Here is a 21530-nt window from a genome sequence, read left to right on the forward strand (position 1 = left end):
CCCTAATCTTAAGGATACATTTAGATGGTAACAGTTGGTGTTTACAGTGCTTTAATGGCTGTCATATTGAGAACTGACTAGAAGCATCTTTAGAAATAATTTATAACACCATAAAATGAATTGCCAATCTTTCAGAGTGTATTTTTTAGAGTTGTTTTTGTTTTTGTATACCAGCCAAGAAGATCCAGAACAGTGAAGAAACTGGTAAAATATTTTAGAAGCATCGTCTGATTTGAAAAGCTAAGTAGGAATATAAATCCTCTCTCAAATACGTAATCACACACTCTGCCATTTGCTTGTGGTTGTTTCTTTAGTTGGCTCTTAGGACCCTGTGTGTGTGTGTGTGAGATTCAGATGTCCACAGAGTGCCTGCCTGCCCACCAGTGCTCAGCTGTAGGACTCATTGTTGGGATCACAAGGGCTATGGAATATGTGTTGGCTTGTCATTATTTGACCCCTGTTATGGGCCCAGTATTTAAAGGGACACAGGGAGTGATGTTGATAATTAACTACAATAATATGATTTTATTGGGTGCCTAATTTTGTGGTGGTGACTTGATGAACTGATAATGTGCTGCCCTATGTAGTGCAGATAAATGCTTTGGGAGTTCAGATTAAGGAAGCTAGGTATGTACTGTAATAAAGGAGAAGGTTTTTAATGAGACTTAAATTGAATCTTGAAGGATGCTCACATATCACCAGATGGTTATTGTCATTATGTGTTTATCCATGTTACTGAGACACAACACTGTCTAAGTTTCCCCCTGCTTGAAACATTTATTGACTTTCCAACTGTTTAGTGAAAAAAAAATAATTCCAAATTTTTTATCCTAATACCCCAAGCCCCACACACTCATTGTAATCTGCTCTCAGATTACCTTTCTCTCATTTCCATGATTTTTTTCTTGTGCTTTAAATTCCAAATGATTTGCTCTTCCTTGTAAATGCTCCAAACTTTCTTCATCTGTACCTTCTTTTAAATTGGTCCCTTTGCTTGGACACCTACCCCTGAAATATAAGTGCAAACCTGGTCTGACTTCTTCAAAACCTATTTGAAATGCCAGGTTTCTATCTTGCCTGATGTATATGTAGGTGTGTGTGTGTGTGTGTGTGTGTGTGTGTGGCTTGGAAGTTATCATTTACTTGTTCAGTTTTTGGAACCTCTCATCATTATTTGCTCTGTAGCTCTTATTTTCCCCATCTCTTACCCTCATATCATCTGCAGATAATTATTGGCCTGCTTATTTTGGGTCAGTAGCGTGGAAGTTCTGCTTGAACTTTGAGCTTTCATAGGCAAGTAATTTTTTTAAACTGGGGATCCTTAGTTTCTATAACTTTTATTTTGCTGACATTAAAACTCATGTGCATAGATACATACACTCACCATATCTTATCTAATTTGATAAAAGATAGGCAGTTACCATAAAAATTCCAGGAAGGACAAAATCAAAATAACATATGGCCAATGGAACACTCACAAGGCTGTTTTTTTTCCATCTTGCTGAGGACCAGTGAAATTTTCATCACACGTCTCAGTTCTGGGCAGACATTTGGGAGCCACTATTTTGGTAGACGGTGAGCTTTGCCAGAGCCGACTTGTCTCTGACTCTCACTTGATCTCTCTCCCTCAGAGATCGATAACCTGGGGTATCCCAAAGCTTGTAACAGAAAACAAACTGATTTGTGGCACAGAAGCAGCCATTCTTTCGTGTCCCTTGTTTGTCTCATTCTCCTAGGGTGTCTCTTCGTTCCCCCGTTGTTGTCCCGCGGGTCGGGGCAGGTTGGGAGATAGGTTATTCCAAGATCTGAAAGTTGTCTAACTAAACAGAAAAGCTCTTGCTGAAATGTGTGTGAAAGTCAGACCTAGACACGTTACAAGGGCTGTTTATTCCCATAGAGCAAACATGTTTGTAAATCCCTAATTCTGATATTGCATTTAATTTTTCTTCTTATCTCTAAAAAGTAGATATGGATATTTACATCACTAAAACCAATTAAATGAATGTAGAAAAGCAAATAATTTCTGATGTCAAATTATTGCTTTCTCTTCTTTTTCAAGTAACATGTATTGGGAAGAAAGAATGATTTTTCAAATTGGGGCCATCCAGTAGATCTTTCGGGGATGATGGAAATGTCTCCAGTCATCTGCACTGCCAGTGGGGTAGTCACGGCCTCCTGTGGCTGGTGTGACTCCTCAGTCACACTAAATTTCCAATTATATTTAAATATCATGAATTTAAAACACAATAGCCAGGTGTATCTTTTTGGCACCCACATTGGACAGTGTGGCTTCACAAACGTGACCAAGGTGCACTCAGGAGTATTGACTTGCAATCTGGGATGCCAACTTGGATGGCATCTGATCAGTTTTCTTAGTAAATTCGGGAAATTTTAAAAGGACCACTTTTTTTTCTCATTAAGGAATCTTTAGCAAGTTATATACCTATCAATGGATCCATTGAATTTTGAGCTATTTTTTTGTCCGTAAATTAAGTTATATTTCCTCCATTACATTATAACTCTTCTTTTAGAGAATGTGACCTTTGATTTATATATACTCACATATATATATTGCATATCATATATATTTCTGAAGATCAAGTGAAACAAGGAATAGGGTGTGTTAAATTTGAATGTTCCTTTAGTCTGAGGAGCATTTACTGTGAATAGAGAGAGTGAGCAAATGAAAATGCCCACTAAGATTACCTTGCTTTGTGTATGGACATGCCTGCGTGCGCGTGCGCGCGCGCGCACATACACACACACACACACACACACACACACAGAAAGGGAACACTAACATTCATCAAGTCAAACCAGAACCTATCAAGCCTTTCTCATGTTTCTGTGACTTGACAGATAACTTAGTTTTTGCTGAAATAGTATTCTTTCTCCCTTAGTTGACAGGATACCCCTTTCAAGAGAATGTTAAGCTTCTCGTTTTTTCTCAGATGCCTTTATCTGACCCTTTATCGCCTCCACTTTCCCTAACCACCCTGACCAGTCACCTCTTGCTTTTTTTAGTGGAGCTGTCTGTGCCTGTGCATTTCAAGGGTCAAGGTGTTTGCTTTTGAAGAAATCAGTGTCATTAAGATGATATGAACAAGAACCAAGGAAGAAATACCTCTAGCTATGGTATACCATTTGTTGAGCACTTAATTAGTGCCAGGCATTGACAAAGCACTTCAAATATATTTTCATTGGTTTCTTCTGAAGCTTTATTTTAAAAAGTGATGATTATTCCAATTTTATAGGTTAGACAACCCTAACCTAAAGCTAAGTAACGTGCCTGATGCCACACAGCTAGTCGATGGTAGAGCCAGATTTGTTAACTCCAAAGCCCATGATTTAGAGGGGAAAATTGTATTCCCTGGAGTAGCTTGGTGTGGTGGGAACAACATGGAACATGAGGTGAAACAGCTCTTGTTTACATTTCCTCCTTATGATGGCCTTTAAGAAGTTGCTTAGCATCTCTACGTCTTTCCCTCCTTCTAATATCGAATTCTCTCCTTCTAATATCTAATACCATAGTGATAGAGGATGAAGAGGCCTCCACAAGTGTTAGTTCTGTACTCCCTCCTCCCCTCTTGAAATACCAGGTTGTAATATGTCAAGTCATTCTAAACAGTCAGGTTTGTTTCATTTGCTGGTTTCACAAATAACAAAAATACAGTCAGTAACGAGTATGTTACAAGGGGCAGGCACTTGCTTTTATCTTTATTTTTAACTTCATTCCTCAGTTCTCACCAAGGTTGTTTATATAACTGTAAAGCTATTCTTTTCTCCACTGGCTTTATTTATTTTTATTTTTTTCAAATTGTTGCTTATTTTTTTTTATTGCTTAAAGCATTACAAAGAGTATTACATATGTCTCCCCCCACCCCTTGACATTCCCCCAGCCTCCCTTACCCACCAGTGTCTTGTGTCCATTGGTTATGCTTATATGCATGCATACAAGTCCTTCGGTTGATCTCTTACCCTCCTCCCCCCACCCCTCAACCTTCCCCAGCCTTCCCACTGTAGTTTGACAGTCTGTTCGATGCTGCTCTGCCTCTGTATCTATTTTTGTTCATCAGTTTATAATGGTCTTTATTATCCATAAATGAGTGAGATCATGTGGTATTTTTCTTTCATTGACTGGCTTATTTTGTCTTTATTTATTTTTAATATTTTTACTGAATTTCACTTTAATTTGCCCTCCTCACTGGGATTGCCACTTGGCATTTTTCAAGTCTGTACTTGTCCTTAAAAACTACATGGCTACTCTTCCTGTAGCGGCCTGAGGTGACCTCTCAAAATGGGTCGCTCTTCACTTGACCCAGAAAAACCCACAGAATTATGCAAGTCAGGAGGTTCAAATCTTCTTGTTCACTTTAAGAACACTTGTGAAACTGCCCAGGCCATCAAGGGTATGCATATCCGAAAAGCCACCAAGCTTCTGAAGGATGTCACTTTACAGAAGCAGTGTGTGCCATTCCGTTGTTACAATGGTAGAGTCGGTAGGTGTGCCCAGGCTAAAGAGTGGTGCTGGTCAGAGGGTCAGTGGCTCAAATCGAGTGCTGAATTTTTGCTGCACCAGCTTACAAATGCAGAGAACAGTGCTGAACTTAAGGGTTTAGACATTGATTCTCTGGTTATTGAGCAGAGCTCGCGGGTAGATTAACCCATAGTGAACTGTCCTTGACGCATGGAGATGATCTTACTGAAAAAGAGCAGATTGTTCCTAAACCAGAGAGGAGCTTGCACAGGAAAAAAAGGATATCCCAAAAGAAAGAGAAGAAACAAAAACTTTTGGCCCAGGAGTAAATCCAGCATAAAATAAATGCCAATAAAATAAATTACATGGCTACAATTTTGTTTAAAAATTTTTTAAAATTGCCCTAGCTGGTTTGACTCAGTGGATAGAGCATTGGCCCATGGGCTGAAGGATTCAATTCTGGTCAAGAGCACATACCTCAATTGCAGGCTCATTCCCTGGCCCTGGTTGGGGTGTGTGCAGAAGGCAACCAATTGATGTGTCTCTCTCACATCATTGTTTCTCTCTGTCTTTCTCATTACCTTCCACTCTCTAAAAATCAATGGAAAAATACCCTTGAGTGAGGCTTAACAAAAAAATTTTAAATTGATGCCAATTATTCCTCCATTATCACGGAGGAGGGCAATAGGATAAAATGGAAGATTGATGTTCATGAAACAGGTGCTGTCAGGTATTTTTATGTACTATCTTTATCAACACAATAAAAAAGTGAGGATTAATAATGTATTATTGGTATCCCCATTTTATGGAAAAGAGGTGATATTGCCCATGCATAAGTACACTCAGCAGGAAAGTGGTAGAGCTTGGACTTCAACTGCTGTGTCGTTGCCTCTTGGGTAGGGGAGAGGGAAGTGGATGAAAACACGTCATTCAAAAATCACTCATAAATTCTTTCTAAAAGTAATGGAAGCATATCTAGTATCTCCATTTAATTGTTTTTGTTACATTTTAAAATTATTTTCTACGCAATGGAAAGCGCATATTTCAAGTGTTCAGTTCATTGAGGTTTGATACTTTTCAGTATTGTATAACCCATGCAAGATGTGAAGTATTTCCATTTCCAAGAAAGTTTCCTTTACCCTTTCTCTTTGAGCCATCCACTGAGCTTTTTATTTCACTTATTGTATTTTTCAGTTACTGTATTTGTTTTAGTTCTAACATTTCCATTTGGTTCTTCTTTGTCTTTTATTTCTTTGGTGAGACTTTCTATTTCTTGGCTGAGGTTTTCTTTTTTAAAAAAACTCATGTCAGTTGTAATTGCTTTTTTATTATGACTGCTATAAATCCTTTGTCAGATAATTCTGTCTCCTCTGTCATCTTGGTGTTGCCATTTATTGATTACCTTTGCTCATTACATTTGAGATCCTCCCATTTCTTCATTATGAGTGATTTTTAAATTAAAATTTAGATATTTCATGTCACAAGTCTCTGGACCTTTAATCTTCAGTTTTCACTGGCTTGGCTTTCTTTAACACCACTCTGGCCCAATGGAGTTAGAAATCCAGGTGCCCCACTCTGCCTCAGTTGACACTTGGGCGGAGGGGTCTATTATCACTTGGTGATAGAAAAAGTCATCAGGTTCCTCTGACACCACCTCAGGAAGGAGGAAGTCCTGTCTCCATGCATTACCTCAGCTGACACTGCAGGGATGAACAGGTGGCCTTATTAACCAGATGACAGAGATGAAAATCTCCTTACATGGCCTCCTATGACACCAGCCCCTAGGGAGTCTCAAGGTCCATATAGCCTGGAGAGGGTAGAAGTCTAGGCTTTCCACTCAGCCTTCACTCAGTGGTTGGGTCATATTCTTTTCTGTGATGTTGGAGCAGAGCGGTTTTTGTCTAAACTTTATCTTGCCAGGCTGCCCCTCTCATGGCGCTTTGGCTAGAGAGGGCAGGCTTTTGTTGGCTTGTTTCTGTTCTGTGCCCTGTGGCATTTCTAGGTTGTGGGCTGTTTCAGCTCCAAGCCTAGAATAGATGAGGTGAAAAGAAAGCCCAAGGAATTTACCACCATATCATTCCTTGGCTTCCAAGCTCCCTTGATATCTTCCTTCTTCTACCTTTCAAAGTCATTTTTGTGTTATGGATAATGTCCAGCATTTTTATTTGTCCTCAGTAGGGTAAATTAAGACGAGCATGTCTATTAATTTCTCAGAAGCATTGAAGAGGTACTACTTTCTATTAAAAAATAAAGGCTATACAAAACCTTAGAGTAGATCATCTATAGTAAGTAAAGGAAAATATTGTTCTATAAAATCTCCAATTCATATACATAGATATAAATGTTTGGGGGCACTGGTTCACAATGGAATCTGGTTCAGATAGTATCATAGTTAAAAATGTCTTAAGGTCACCTGTGTAGTTCACTTATCTGACACCTGAATCCTGTCTAAAATTTCATAGAAACTCTAACTATATCCACTTTCGTATTCTCTTCGTGAATGTTTGTGTGCCTTAGGGAGAGCCTTTCCCCCACTCTCCCGAGGTTGCAATAGGTAAGTTCAGCATTATTTTACTTTCTGCTATACTTAGATTATCTAGTCCAGATATCATGGGCAGGAAGGGTGAGTATCACCTATAGTGATTACTCTTAAGCAGACTTTGGGGAATGAGGAGCTCCGATAGCAAACTGTGACAAAGATAAAATTGTCTCTGTAAACACCAAGCCAGAGTGTGCTTCACGTGGCACAGAAATGCAGTGTTGTGACACAGATGCACGTGGTCTGAACATCTGGCTGGGACAGAGTTATCCAGGCCCAGCTCCAGTGCCCACACAATGGACGTCAGGGCTGCCATCTGGCAAACGGGTGAGGATGATAGAGTGTGCTATTTTGGGGTCCAACTCTTCACATTCATGTATTTCTTCCCCAGTCTTCTCATTGGCATTTGAATCCAATTGAATAGGGTAAGTCACCTCCATTGATGAAACCCATATTTGGAGAATGTCTGTTAACAGTATATTTTATATAAGAGAGGTATGCAACATGGGCTAGGAATTTTATCTCTAGCTAGAAGCAAGACATACCCATGAAACGTACACAGTGTATCTCAATTCTAATAGCTAATAATGGGATTGGAATATATGTGTTTCTAAGGGCATTCATTCATTTAATAACATTTATTGGGTGCTGAATATGTACAACTGTTTAGTCGTTGCGGGCACATGGACACACAGGACCGTCTGCTCAGCAGAAAGCAGTCAGGTAAATCAGTTTCAGGACAGCTCTACGGTTCTGTGATTTAACATGTTCTTGCTGAATTACACAATTGGATTGGAAGCAACTTTTAGTTGTCCTTTTGAAAAAGAGATGTACGTTGCTCATAAGAAGGAAACGGCAGTGAGTAGGACTGAATCAGGCTCTTTTCAACATACTTCAGCCCATTCTGTAAGCAGTGACTGAGCACCTACTGTAGGTTAGTCACTTGGCTAGAGGCTGGGTTTGTAACGCTTAGTCAGAAGTAGTCACTTGCTTCAGGGGGTTCCCAGCCATAGACTAGGCAGACATGTTTGTAAATATTTGCAGTACATGGTACACACACACACACACACACACACACACACACACACACACACACACGGAGACCATATCTTCTAGTAAGAAAAAGAGGTGATTGTCAACATTGCTTAGGAGGCTATAATGGGTGCAAAATTAGTTAAAGCTCCATAGTAGAAAGGAGAGAGCCTTTGCTATTTCCTGAAAAGTTATCCTCAAAAATAGGAAAATGTATATTCTGTACAAAGATGGGTTCTGGCGAAGCAGAGAAGCACAGAACATCTCAGGAGCTGCGAGCAGTTCCTGTGTGATGGTGGAAGCCCTCAGTGCAGGGGCCAGCGCAGCCTCCAGACCGGTAGGAGTGTTTGCCCCCTGTCTCTGTGTAGAGAGAAGCTCAGGATAAAGGGGCCTTCAACTTGAATGAGGCTCCATCCCTTGTTTCACTGCAGGGAGAGTGGGGTGTGGGTGGGGATCAAAAGGACTTCACGGGAAGCTGGGTGACTTCTTGGCAAATAAGAGACACTCATTCCCCCGAATGGATGCAGCAACACCAGCACATCTTATTTCTCTTCTCACATCATCTTGAGGAGAGTAAATGAGGCCTGGAACTCCGGGACAGTCTGTGACCTAAGGCACGTGAGAATGGGATCCCTGTGAGGTCAGGGTCAGGTCCAGGAGGGCCAGGCTCCCTTCCAGCAGTTGAAGATGCTCTCTGCACAGCAGGCTGGGACTGGTTGTGAGAACACGCCCTTCCCGGGGAAATTTTAAAGGACTCCGTTGAGCTGTCATTATTATCATTTTTTAAAAAAGTTCTAACTGAAAATCACAGTGAGATTATCAATAAACTCTCAAAACTTGAAACAAAGAAAATATCTTTGGAACTTCTCTTTTCACTTATGGAGGCTATAGAGGGATGAAATGAGTGGGTGTAGGGTTTTTATTTAGTTATTTGATTTTATTGTAGAATAAACATAAGATAAAATTTACTATTTTAACCATGTTTAAGTGTGGGATTCAGTGGCATTGAGCACATTCACATTGTTGGATCACTCCTGTCCATCTCCAGAACTTGTTCATCATCCCAAACAGGGCCTCTGCACTAAGCAACATGCCCCATCTCGCTCTCCTCCAGCCCCTGGTCACCACTGATTTGCCTTCTGTCTCCACGAATGTGGCCAGTCTAAGTATTTCCTATAAGTAGGATCATACAATATATTTGTCCTTTTGTGCCCGGCTTATTTTACTTAGTGTAATGTCTATAAGGTTCAGCATGTGTCAGACCTTCATTCCTTTTTAAGACAGAATAATATTCCACTGGATGTACCATCTTTTTCTTATCCAAGTATCTGTCGATGGACATTTGGGTTATTTCCACCTTTTGACTTATTATGAACTAGGGGCCCGGTGCACGAAATTCGTGCACTGGGTGTGTGTGTGGGGGGGGAGGGGGGGGAGTGTCCTCATCCCAGCCTGCCCCCTCTCACATACTGGGAGCCCTCAGGCATTGACCCCCATCACCCTCCGATCACCTGATCCGCCCCTTGCCCAGGCCTGACGCCTCCGCCAGAGGTGTCAGGCTTAGACAGGGGACTCCCATCTCCCCCCGATCACTGGCTCTGGCCCCCGCCCAGGCCTGAGGCCTCTGGCCCAGGAATCATGCCTGGGCAGGGGACCCCCATCTCCCTCTGATCGCTTGCTCCACCCCCCGCCCAAGCCTGATGCCTCTGACCCAGGCTTCAGGCCTGGGCAAGGGGACCATCATATCCCCCCAACCCCGGCTCCGCCCCCCACCCAGGCCTGATGCCTCGGCCAGAAGAGTTGACCCTCATCACCCTCCGATCACCAATCACCGGATCGGCCCCTTGACCAGGCCTGAGGCCTCTGGCAGAGGTGTCAGGCCTGGGCAGGGGACCCCCAGCTCCCCGCGGTTGCAGGCTCCGCCCCTGCCCAGGCCTAACGCCTCTGGCCTAGGCGTCCGGCCCGGGCAGCGGGGACCCGCAGCTGCAGCGGCCCCGCGATTGTGGGCCTCGCTTTAGGCCCAGGCAAGGGACCCCTAGCTCCCGGGACTGCCAGCTTCGACCGTGCCCAGCTCCCATCGCTGGCTCCACCCCTACTTCCTGCTATCACTGGCCAGGGCGGCAAAGGCGCCTGATTCTCCGATCATGGCTCGGGGGCAGGGCAAAGGCGGCCCCAGGGCCACCTTTGCCCTGCCCCCCAGCTCTTAGCTCCCCCCTGGGTTTCCGATCACTGTCAGTGGCAGGGGCCTTCTTCCTGCTTTCCCTTTCGCCTCCCTGCATTGTGCCTACATATGCAAATTAACCCCCATCTTGTTGGCAGTTAACTGCCAATCTTAGTTGGCAGTTAACTGCCAATCTTAGTTGGCAGTTAATTTGCATATAGCCCTGATTAGCCAATGAAAAGGGTATCGTCGTACGCCAATTATCATTTTTCTCTTCTATTAGATAGGATAATGCCTATGAACATGGGTGTGCAAATATCTCTTTGAGTCCCTCCTTTCAATTCTTTGGTTGAGTGGCTGGGTCAAATGGTAAATTCTAGGTTTAACTTTTTAAAAAATATTTTTGTATTGATTTTTAAAGAGAGAGGAAGGAAGAGGGATAGAAATATAGAAATATTGATGAGAAAGGAACATCATTGATTAGCTACCTCCTGCACACCCCGTTACTGGGGATTGAGCCCACAACCCGATCATGTGCCCCAAAAGGGAATTGAACTCTGACCTCTTGGTCCCTGGGTCAGTGCTCAACCACTGAGCAACACTGGCCAGGCTAGGTTTAACTTTTTGAGGGATCACCGGACACTTTTCTGCAGCAGTTGCACCATTTTTATGTTCACACCAGCAATGCATAAGGTTGGAATTTCTGAGGAAGTGAGTTTTCACACATGAAAAAGAGATGGTGCCTTCAAATGGCAGCTCAAAACAATGCTAAAACATGTGCATTTGCAGTGAAACATTTTCCTGTTAAATGTAAAAGCAATATTTAAGAAGTCTGTTTTGGTTTTCAGCTCTTCATTTTGAAGTGCTCAGTATCAGCAGCATCGACATTAGAGTGACAGCACTTTAGGTAGAGACCGCAAGCACCTTGGAGTGTCTGTTCAATAAAGATAAAGACATGAGACTGGTCGGGAAGATCAGGGGAACATGAAGAGGGTCTCTAAGCCGACTTGTGAGCTGCAGAGCCCCGACAATGGAGTAAATAAATTTATTTACTTCATCAAGAGGGGCATTGATGAAGATGGAAAAGAGAAAACCAACTGGGGCACCTTTTACATGATGTGCAAAGAAATGGCAGCCGCAGCTTGCAAGAGGGCATTTGAAAGTTGCTTGATATATAAATATTAGGGACATGAAATTTCAGGGAAAACAAAGCAAAGGCTGTCAGAAATGGTTTTAAATATACAAACGCAAGCACAGAAACCTAAATCAACTCCTGGGTTTGCAGGTGAGGCAGGAACAGCTCCTATGGAGGATTAAAATATTTGTGTGAGGAAGGCGGCTACGTGTGTAGAAAATCAAAATACCGCATTCTGCCTCATGTTTATAAGATCCCTTACATTTTGAATGCTAGGTATTTACTAGCAGGGAATAGTTTCCCTCAGACTTGAAGGCATGGTTGTGAGGAAAAAAAGAGGAGATGGCTGGTTCATTCAGCAGCTGAACAAATGTTTCTTAGATTTCTACTGTGTGCCAGGTTCTGGACTGAGGGGTGGCGGTCACGGAGATGAATGAGACGTGGAGCCTGTGTGGAGGAACTTGCAGTTGTGGTGGGCGGAGCAGACAGATTAACTAGGTAGACATCCTCATTACAGCCAGGAGGTCAAGGTCCAGGATACTGTGTGCATAGAGGCCTGGGGCTTCTCACTCTGGGAGCCAGTGACCCCTAGAAGAAGCAGTCTGACCTGACACATGGGCTGAGGAGGAGCTAGCCTCCCAAAGAAGGAAGTGGGATTCAGGGGGAGTAGAACTCTTTCTAGGAGGAAGGACCAGCTTGAGCAAAGGTGAAGGATGTATTAGAGTCTGATTTGGTGGGGAGGTGATGGGGAGGGAGGACAGGAGGTCCTAGAACAGCCGTAGGCAAACTACAGCCCGCGGGCCGGGATCCGGCCCGTTTGAAATGAATAAAACTAAAAAAAAAAAAGACTGTACCCTTTTATGTAATGATGTTTACTTTGAATTTATATTAGTTCACACAAACACTCCATCCATGCTTTTGTTCCGGCCCTCCGGTTTAAGAACCCATTGTGGCCCTCGAGTCAAAAAGTTTGCCCACCCCTGTCCTAGAAGCTGCCAGCAACTCAGTGGTATTGCTAAGCCATGAATCTCAAGACAGGAAGAAGTCAGGGATCAGGCCAGAGAGAAAGATTTATTTTTATTTTCCTCATTAATGCTTAAATCCATCCCACATTAATCCCCCATCTCCCCCCATGAGCACACCGTTTTTTAGTAATTACAATTTTAGTTTTATAGGTGATGGAGTGTTCAGTGTAAGTAGGCTGTTCTTTGGAGTTGCGGAAGCTCGTGCTCTCATGGGCTTTGTCCTCTTTCTACCATGGCCTGAATTAGGCATTGTGGTTGTGTCTCCAGCACCCATTTTGTTCCTGTCTTGTGGAGTAGCAGCAGTGAAGTTTCAGGGATTGCCTTTAGCTGAAGGTTGGCTGGTTTAAGGGTGATCCTATCTCTACTGAAAAGTTTCAGTTCACTAATGGGCGTGTGATTCACGAGAACAGAAGGAAGTTTGGAGGAAAGAATGACCAACCAAGCTGTTTCTTTTGCTAGATGAGAACCAGAAGCTTGTAGCTCGATGTGCCCTGAGGGGACCTAGGCTGTGGGTAAAGGTCACATTATGGATAGCAGAATGGAGAGATTTAAACATGTACATCAGAGTCCTCAATGACCCTGTTGAACTGTGAAATAGCTAACTCTGAGCTTTTGTCATTACTGAACTTCCTGTCCCAAAAGCTAATAAATTGTCTTATTATTTAATTCATTTTGGGTTTGTTCATCTGAAACTTGAAATTATCTGCATCCTACATGATACTTGATCATTGTAATATTCAGCAGACACCTGTATGACTGTTTGTGAAAGTCTTTGAGCCTCGTTTTTATCTGTGAAATGAATGTAATTATGTCTCACAGTGTTTCATGAAGGTTATTTGAGATCCAGCACAAAGCCTAAGGGCGGAGCCATGGACTAATATATGTTGAGTGCCTACTACATACCACATAATAGTCTGGTCCTTAGTTTTAGGAACATTAGGGACTAGAAGAGAAATATATGGATAATTTCATATAAAGTGGTATAAAGTGACATGCATATGGACCACTGTACAATCGGTTTCAGATCATCCAACATTTGTTGAATACTACTTATTTCAGGCACATGATCTAACATGGGGTGGAGGCAGGAGTGGGCTGAGAAAGGGGATTATGGGAAGGCATATCCGAAGAAGTGGTATTTAAACCAAAACCTGAAGGATGAGTGGGAGTCAGGTGAAGAATGGGGAAGATCATTTCAGGCAAAGAAACTTGGACAAAGTCCAGGAGGTGTGAAAGAACTTGGTGTGTTTAAGGAATGTGTGGTCAGAGTGGAGTGAACAAGGAATAACATGTTGGGAGATGAAGGTGGAAAGGGAAAAAGAGGAGAGGTAATGCAGGGCCTTGTTGGCCATGTTAAAGGTTTCTAATGTTCTAGGTACGAAAGAAAGCCATTAGAAAGATTGAAGCAGGAGAGTCTCATGATCTGGCCTATGCTCTTTTTCAATGAGATGTCAGGGTTTGAGTGGGCAAGAGCAGTTGGGCTAGAGAAGTGGATGGGTTTGAGCAGCATTTGGGTTAGTGCTTACGGAATCTGCTGATAGATGGAAGGGATGTGAATCATGGGGAGAGTGAGGTCAAGAATGACTCTTGAGTTTCTGTGTGAGTAACTGGAGATGACTGGAAAACATGCATTGTTTTCATAGGAAAACCAAGGTTCAGTTCTGAACATGTTAATTTTATGATATCTGTGATACTTTGAAATTGGGAAGTTGAGTGACAGTTTTACTTGTGTCTGAACATCACAAGAAGACGTTCTAGGATGGAGTTGAATGTTGAAGTCACTGGTATGTTGATTTTATCAAAAGTGAAGGGAATGAGTTAAGGAGGGAATGGAAGGTGGGAGGAGGACACCTTAGCTCACTTTGTCTGGGAAGCCTTCTCTCACCTCTCAGGTGAAAAATATTTAGAAGCCTGGTAAAGAGAAAAGGAAGCCCTGACCTGGATGGGGAGCTGAGTAAAGGAAGAATTTTTAGAATCACAGAAGTTGGTTCAAGGGGGATAATGATGAGAAAGGGCAAAACTGAAGATAATTGGCTAAAATGAATTTATCAGTGAAGTAGAACCCTGAAGGGGATGGAGTGAGTGTGTTTGTGTGGTGGTGGTGGCCGGCGGGGGTGGGGGTGGGGGTGGGGGGTAGGGGCGGGGGTGATTTAAGGTCATGGCTTTAAATCCTCTTGACACCCAGGGAAGGACTTAAAGACGGGAATTTAACTAATTTTGAAGGTTGGGGATGCAGGAAGGTGAGATAACTTCCTACTAGAAACCTCAAAATACACATAAGCCATGTGTGTGCATATACACACCCACACACCCCACATTCCTGGTCATGCATGGGGGTCATTTAGGTAGAATGTATGGCTCCCATAACATTCCCTGCTATTTCTTTGGTAATTGTGTGTACATAGGAGGTGCTCAGTAAGAATTTATTGACTAAGTATGCCCAGGAAATGGGCTATACATTTGATTTATGGGAATATTGATGTCAGAGAACATGGAAAGATCCATAAAATTAGAAGCCATTAGACTTGACTCCCTTGCACCTTCCACTCTGCTTTTCTTGTCTTCCATGTAGTAGTTATCACTCTGTTTTATTGATTGATTGATTGATTGATTGTTATTAAATTTATTGAGATGACATTGGTTAATAAAATTGTATAGGTTTCAGGTTACAATTCCATAATACATCATCTGTATATTGTATTTGTGTGTTTACCACCCCATGTCAAATCTCTTTCCATCACCATTTATCCCCTCTTTACCCTCTGCTACCCTCTTTCCCTTTGGCAATCACCATACTGTTGTCTATATCTGTGAGTTTTGCTTTTTTTCCTTTGATTTATCCCTTCACCCTTCTCACCCAGCCTCTAAACTCCTCCCCTCTGACAGCTGTCAGTCTGTTCTCTGTATCCATGAGCCTGTCTTCACTTCGTTAGGTCATGTTGTTCATCAGATTCCACATATGAGTGAGATCATGTGATACTTGTCTTTCTCTGACTGGCCTATTTCACTTAGCATAATACTCTCCAGGTCTATGCATGATATCGAGAAAGGTAAGATTTCCTTCTTTCTTACAGCTGACTAGTATTCTATTGTGTAAATGAACCACAGCTTTTTTTATCTACTCATCTACCGATGGACACTTGGGCTGCTTCCAAATCTTGGCTATTACAAATAATGCTGCAATAAACATAGGGGTGGATATCATCTTTTCAAATTAGTGTGTCAGGTTTTAAAATCACTAGGTCACTGTCTTTCACCTGCTTTTTCACTTAGATTGTGAGTTATCTGATGTAACAACCGTCATATATCCTGTATCCATGTTTCCAGAATCATGGGCTGACATGTAGTAACTACTTAATAAATATTTGTTGAGTGAATGCATGAGGGTAGTGGGCTTGAGTGGACACTTGAAACAGAGAAGACTCAGAAGGGGGCAGAATGAGCACTTTTTCAGATAAAGGAAGAGCTATCAGCTAACCGGCAAGGGTTGAAATAATTAACGAAGGTGCCTGATTTGGTATTCTGGTGTGCAGTGTGATGATCAGTAACTTGCTGAAGGTCCAACAACTTGGAACTGATGGTTTATGGATTTGCACTTTTGTCTTTCTGACTTCAGGGTTTCCCACCCAACAACACTCCTTCCTCCCCAAATTTCTTCCCATAGTTACCAGAACACCACTCAACTCGCTGCAGCCTTGTCTCTTCCCACTTAGGCCAGCTGAAAAATTGTCTGCCCCAGACACCTTCTTCACATGATTTGTTTTCTGAATTATATTTTTTCCCTCTTGCCTAGCTCTCCACTGCGGTTTGAATCCACGGGGTATTGATCATCCTGCTCATACTGAAGGCATTAAACTGCAAATTGAAGGTGAAGGTGTTGAGTCTCAACCCATTAAAAACAAACATTTCCAGAAGGTGCTTGACCAAAAAGGAACCCCTAAGCGACTGCAGGCAGAAGCTGAGACGGCTAAGGTAAGCAATAACCCGATACATTAAGGAGACTCTGAAACTGCAGCGTTGCTGCTCTGTGGTCAAGCCACAAAGAACTAATGGTGCTCTCACTAATCACAATTGTCCCTTCAGTTTAACGAACACTGCTTCTGGAATATAATGATCATAAATGAAAATATTGACTGCTTCCCCATTGGGGTGAAATCAAAACAGAGTTGTGGTCAATCTCATAGCATGAGATTCTGAGTATGGTAGAGAATGGGGTATAATGAAGACCGCCTTGAACTTAAAGCTGAAAGATTTGTTTGCCAGGCTCAGATTTATCATTTTATGATGTTGGGCAAGTCGTGTGACTTTCCAAGCCTCAGAGTCTTTATCTATAGAGAGTGTATCATGAAAGCTGCCTCCCTCATCAGGTTGAGCAGATGAAATAATACAGTGTGTCTGAAAGTATTGTGTAAAAGGCCCAGTTGGCTGCATGAATATTGAGGGATTTTTGCTGACAAGCACTGTTAATAACTGACATTGGAAAATAATTTTTACTTGATAGGGGTGAGGGAGACTTATGCGGATTTAGCTTAGTCCACTTGTACTTCTGTAACAAAACACTTTGACTGGATGGCTTATAAACAATTAAAATTTATTTCTCACAGTTTTGGAGACTGGAAAGTTTAAGATCAAGGTGCCACCTGTTTCAGTGTCTGGTGAGGGCCCACTTCCTGGTTAATAGATAGCTGTCATCTTATTGTGTCCTCACGTGGTGGAAAGGGACATGGAGCTGCCTGGGTTTTCTTTTGTAAAGGCACAAACCCATTCATGGGGGGTCCCACCCTTGTTATCTAAGCACTTACCAAAGGCCCCACCTCCTAATACCATCACATTGGCAGTTAGGTTTCAACATGGATTTTAGGGGAATGTAGACATTCAGTCTCTAGCAGTCTTTATGTGGGAACATGAGTGTGGTAATATTTAAAGTGGGGAAGGGATGATAAGGGCAGGTTACTGCACAGCACGTATAGCATGTTCCTGTTGATGTAAAAATGCCTTTCACTGCATAAGGGCATCACTGAGTCTGGAAGAGTTTACTCCACAATTTGAGCAGCAGTTTATATCTGGAATTGAGATTATGGAGAAAACGTTTTGAGTTTTTCCCCCCCCTTAAAAAATGCATTCTTTTAGCCCTAACCGGTTTGGCTCAGTGGATAGAGTGCCTGCCTGAGGACTGAAGGGTCCCAGGTTTGATTCCGGTCAAGGGCATGTGCCTTGGTTGCGGGCACATCCCCAGTGGGAGGTGTGCAGGAGGCAGCTGATCGGTGTTTCTCTTTCATGGATGTTTCTAACTCTCTATCACTCTCCCTTCCTCTCTGTAAAAAAATCAATAAAATATATTTTTTTAAAAATGCATTCTTTTAAGAATGGTATTTACTTTAAGTCTTTTACAGATTGCCCTATTAACTTAGTAGCTCAACTATGGCTTTTCCTGTTTGGTGGGTCATATTCTGCCTTTTACGGTGCTGTATTTCCTCCCATGGCTTCATATTCTTGCTGGTACGTTATTGGCCAAGGGAGAAAGTTATCTTGGGGACTCTGAATGGTGGTGAAAGCCATTTGATTAGGTGTCTTTTGGTATTTGTGCTGCTGAAGCGAGCACTGATGAGGTGTTTTTTGCCTGTCTCTTCCTGAATCTTTTGGGATGGAACATCTTTGACCAGGTGTTACATTATGTTTCAATTTGACATTCTGTCTCTTGGCTACTGACTGACTATGCAAATCAGGTTCCTTCCTTTGCACTTTCCCATTTGCAGGCTTCACACTGGGAACTTGGTCCCCACTCCCTACCATGCCTGTAGGCTCTGACATAGAGTCTAGCCATGTTGGGCTTTGAAACCAATCAATCCTTAGCATGTCAACTGTTCCAACCGGCACAGTGAGCTTTGTGCCTTCTCACTGCTGTGCTTTCCTGGGGTCTAGAGATTTCTCTTCCTTGATTTTAAGCATGATATTACACACATTAAAAATATTTTGTAAGTATCTTAAGTTTTGAGAGCCTCAGGGAGGGTTTGTAGCTTGACCTTAATCTAGCATCTTGATCTTAAAACTTGTATTACTTTCAACACTTAAAAATGTATCCCTCTATATCTACAGGGTGAAACAAAAATAGGTTAACAGTTTTTCATATGGAAAATAATATAATAATTAATAAGTAATAATACAAGAATAAATTCTGTGTTTTGTGTACTCACAACTGTAAACCTTCTTTTGCCCCACCTTGTATATCCATTCTGGGAAGAATCACCCTTTTTGTCTCTCTCTTAGAATGTGGCTTTGGCTCCAGTTCCTCAAAAGGCTAGAATCCTAATTCTGGAAGGAGGTTGTCTGTGCCACAAGCTGCCTCCAGCTCTCAGACCAAAGGCAAATCAATGGAGAACCAAGCTCACTTTTAAGCCTTTCAATCTAGTTGGGGGAAAATATGGATCCAATTGAAATGCTGATATGCAAAGGTTATTTGCCAATATAAGTCCTAAATGCCTTTGAGAACTTGGGAATCCAGAGAGCGTGTGTGCCATTCCACAAGTTCTAGATGCAAAACTGTGTTAACTTAGCTTACAGGTGGGTACAAGGCAAGAGAGAGAGGAGGTATAGCAGGTTCATCTAATTGGGAGGCACAGAAGTTATGAAGGTACAGCTTCCCACACAGGGGCATGTACAACTACCCCAGATGAGAGCCAAAGTAGGAATGAGTCTCCTTGACACAGAGAAGGCACAGCCTCTGTTTTCCATCAATCTCTATTTATCTTTCCAGTCATGGAGGCCTGAAGGCAACTCACAGCTCCCAAAAGACCAGATGTAGTTCCAAAGAAATAGCCCTGTGATAGACTGAGGTCCTTCTTGGATTGGCTAGGCCTGAGGTTAATGAGCCCTTTCCTCACAGAGGAAGTAGGGATGGGGCTTGCAGTAAAGGTAGAACTTGACCTGTGTTGTGAAATATGGATACAGTTCAAATACACAGCAACAGGAATGGAAGGTGCCCTTAGCAATGAAGCCTGAGTACCTTGAGCTGGGGTGTGGCTGCAGACATCCTCAGTTGTGCTCAGCAGTCAAGGTTCCTGTTGTAGAAACAGGATGGAACAGTATGTTGGAGCCAAGTTGTATGGGATGTGAATGCTAGAATGAGGAACATGGATTTATTTTCTACCAAAACAGGGCACTGTCCAATATGGAAGCCACTAGCCACGTGTGGCTAGTTAATTGTATTAAAATAGAATAAAATGAAAAAGTGAATTTCCTTGGTCATCCTAGCCAAATTTCAAGTGGTCAGTTGCCACGTGTGTCTCGGAGCTACTGTTTTGGATAGCATAGACAGGGAACATCACAGAAAGTTCTGGACAGCGCTCTTCTGACCTGTGGGAAGCCATTGATGGTCTCTGGTACGGGAGCAAGATGAAAAAAGGAAAATGGTGTGGTGTTAACATTCTCCCTGACCCTTGTCCTTGGTCCTTGAAGGACATGTGCCTCAGGCATAAGAAAAATGTCAAAGTAAGAGTCTGCTTTGAAAGTGATATTTCTAAATGCTCTAAGGGCTGGAATTGGAGTTTCCACAGCAATTTGGAAGGTGACTATCATCAGGAAGTGCCCTGGTGGTTCCTCAGCTTGGAATGCTGGGATCTGTCCTTATACATGGCCTAAAGACAGTCTTGGGAAGTTAGAAAATCTAGACTTCTAGATTTGATTTTCTTTGTTCTCACAAGGAAACTTACCCTTTCTATGTTTTTATCTGTAAAATACAAGTTTCATAAGGTTACACCTTTTTTTTCCCCTTGTGAGCAATTTGCCAGAGCCTGTAAAGTGGTGAGTCAGAATGACAGTCAAGAGTCTCCCTGGCTTTTTGAGGGTGGCTTTTGCATGTCCCTTGTATATGTGAGACTGCCCCATACCTTTTGTTTATAAAATTTGTATCCCAGTTTTATTGCTGAGAAAATAAGGAATTTAGATGCCTTGCTTAGTTTCTCATTAACAACTAGAGGAAGATGAATTTCAGATCAGAATCTAAGTCTCATGACTCCAAATCCAGGCATTTCTCATTCCCTTAACATTAAATGTACAAATGATTTATTTATTTGAAAAGAAAATGTAAGCTGTTCTCCTGAGAATCTGGCCTACTAGGCAAAGAACAGGTTAGAACGCTGCGTGTCGCCTTTCTAACTCGAAGAGAAACACGGAAAATCGTGATTGCTGTATTATATAATGGAGAAGCCATGCCAGCATCTGAAACAGTGAATAATGGCCCGCGTTTGGCTTTGGGATGCATCATGCAAATCTTTGGCAGCAGATGGCCTTTTCTCATTAGGCTAATATTAGATTTAGTTTGTATTCATTTGGCACAGAGTTAAAGGAGCCAGCCTGGAACCTGGTGCTGGAGGCAGGAGGAGGAGAAAGCCTGGTGCTTTGGATAAGCCACAGGCCGATAAATGAGAGTTGACTGGAGGGCAGCTTGTAACAATGAGCAGGAAGCATTACTCTGGGATTTGAACCGAAAGCTAAAAGAATTTTGACTTGGGTTAAAAGATGAAGGGTGGGTTGTACTTAACCTTGATCAAATTACATTGCTCAGCTGTATCTGAGAAGGTCTGTGGCAGTTTGGGGATAGAATGATCTAATTCTTGGCTATCTGTGTTGCTTGGCTCGGAGCACAAGTGTCTCTCCAAATGAAGCTGCCAACCCAATATAATGTCACTAATGATATGAAAGGACATAATGCACGGGTAACATAATGAGCACACACTTTGTTAGGAATTGTCAGAAGGGTCAGGACAAGTAAGGCAAGACCGAATGACATCATGCTGTGTGAATGCCAAGGCCCCAGTACACATACGCTGGGCACTTGGGAAGATCTCAGCGAAAATTACAGCAAACCCATGTTTGAGAAGGTAAGCATTTATTGCTAAAGAGTTGAGCTCTGGAAAGGGTTTCAATAAGTAGGGTGTATTTGAGCCATAGTTTCGTGGTATAGTCAACAAAGAAAGGAACATTAGCATTCTTCTGACCTTTTATAATTTGTTTTATAGATAAGTGCACTGAGACTAAGATGAGATGAAATGGCTTTTCCAAGATCTTGACACCTAGAGCTTAGTTCTTCTAACTCATGGCTAGCGCTTTCCACTCTATTATGCGGTCAAATCTATACAAAACAACAAGTGTTTGAAGCCATT

General features: G+C 42.3%; 1 protein-coding gene across 9 annotated transcripts in view; it reads left to right on the forward strand.

Annotated features, from left to right (window-relative positions):
- SAMD12 (sterile alpha motif domain containing 12) overlaps positions 1 to 21530 on the forward strand; it is a 346079-nt gene that overhangs the window by 24409 nt on the left and 300140 nt on the right. For 8 of the 9 annotated variants that reach the window (XM_059671849.1, XM_059671850.1, XM_059671854.1 and 5 more), the window contains exon 2: positions 16163 to 16341. In XM_059671849.1, coding sequence (XP_059527832.1) covers positions 16163 to 16341 — 179 coding nt within the window. Of the gene's footprint in view, positions 1 to 16162; positions 16342 to 21530 lie in introns of those variants that run through there. The other variant, XM_059671853.1, reaches the window with a different exon arrangement.

The sequence above is a fragment of the Myotis daubentonii genome, chromosome 17 (genome assembly GCF_963259705.1).
Source record: "Myotis daubentonii chromosome 17, mMyoDau2.1, whole genome shotgun sequence".
In the NCBI taxonomy this organism is placed as follows: Eukaryota; Metazoa; Chordata; class Mammalia; order Chiroptera; family Vespertilionidae; genus Myotis; species Myotis daubentonii.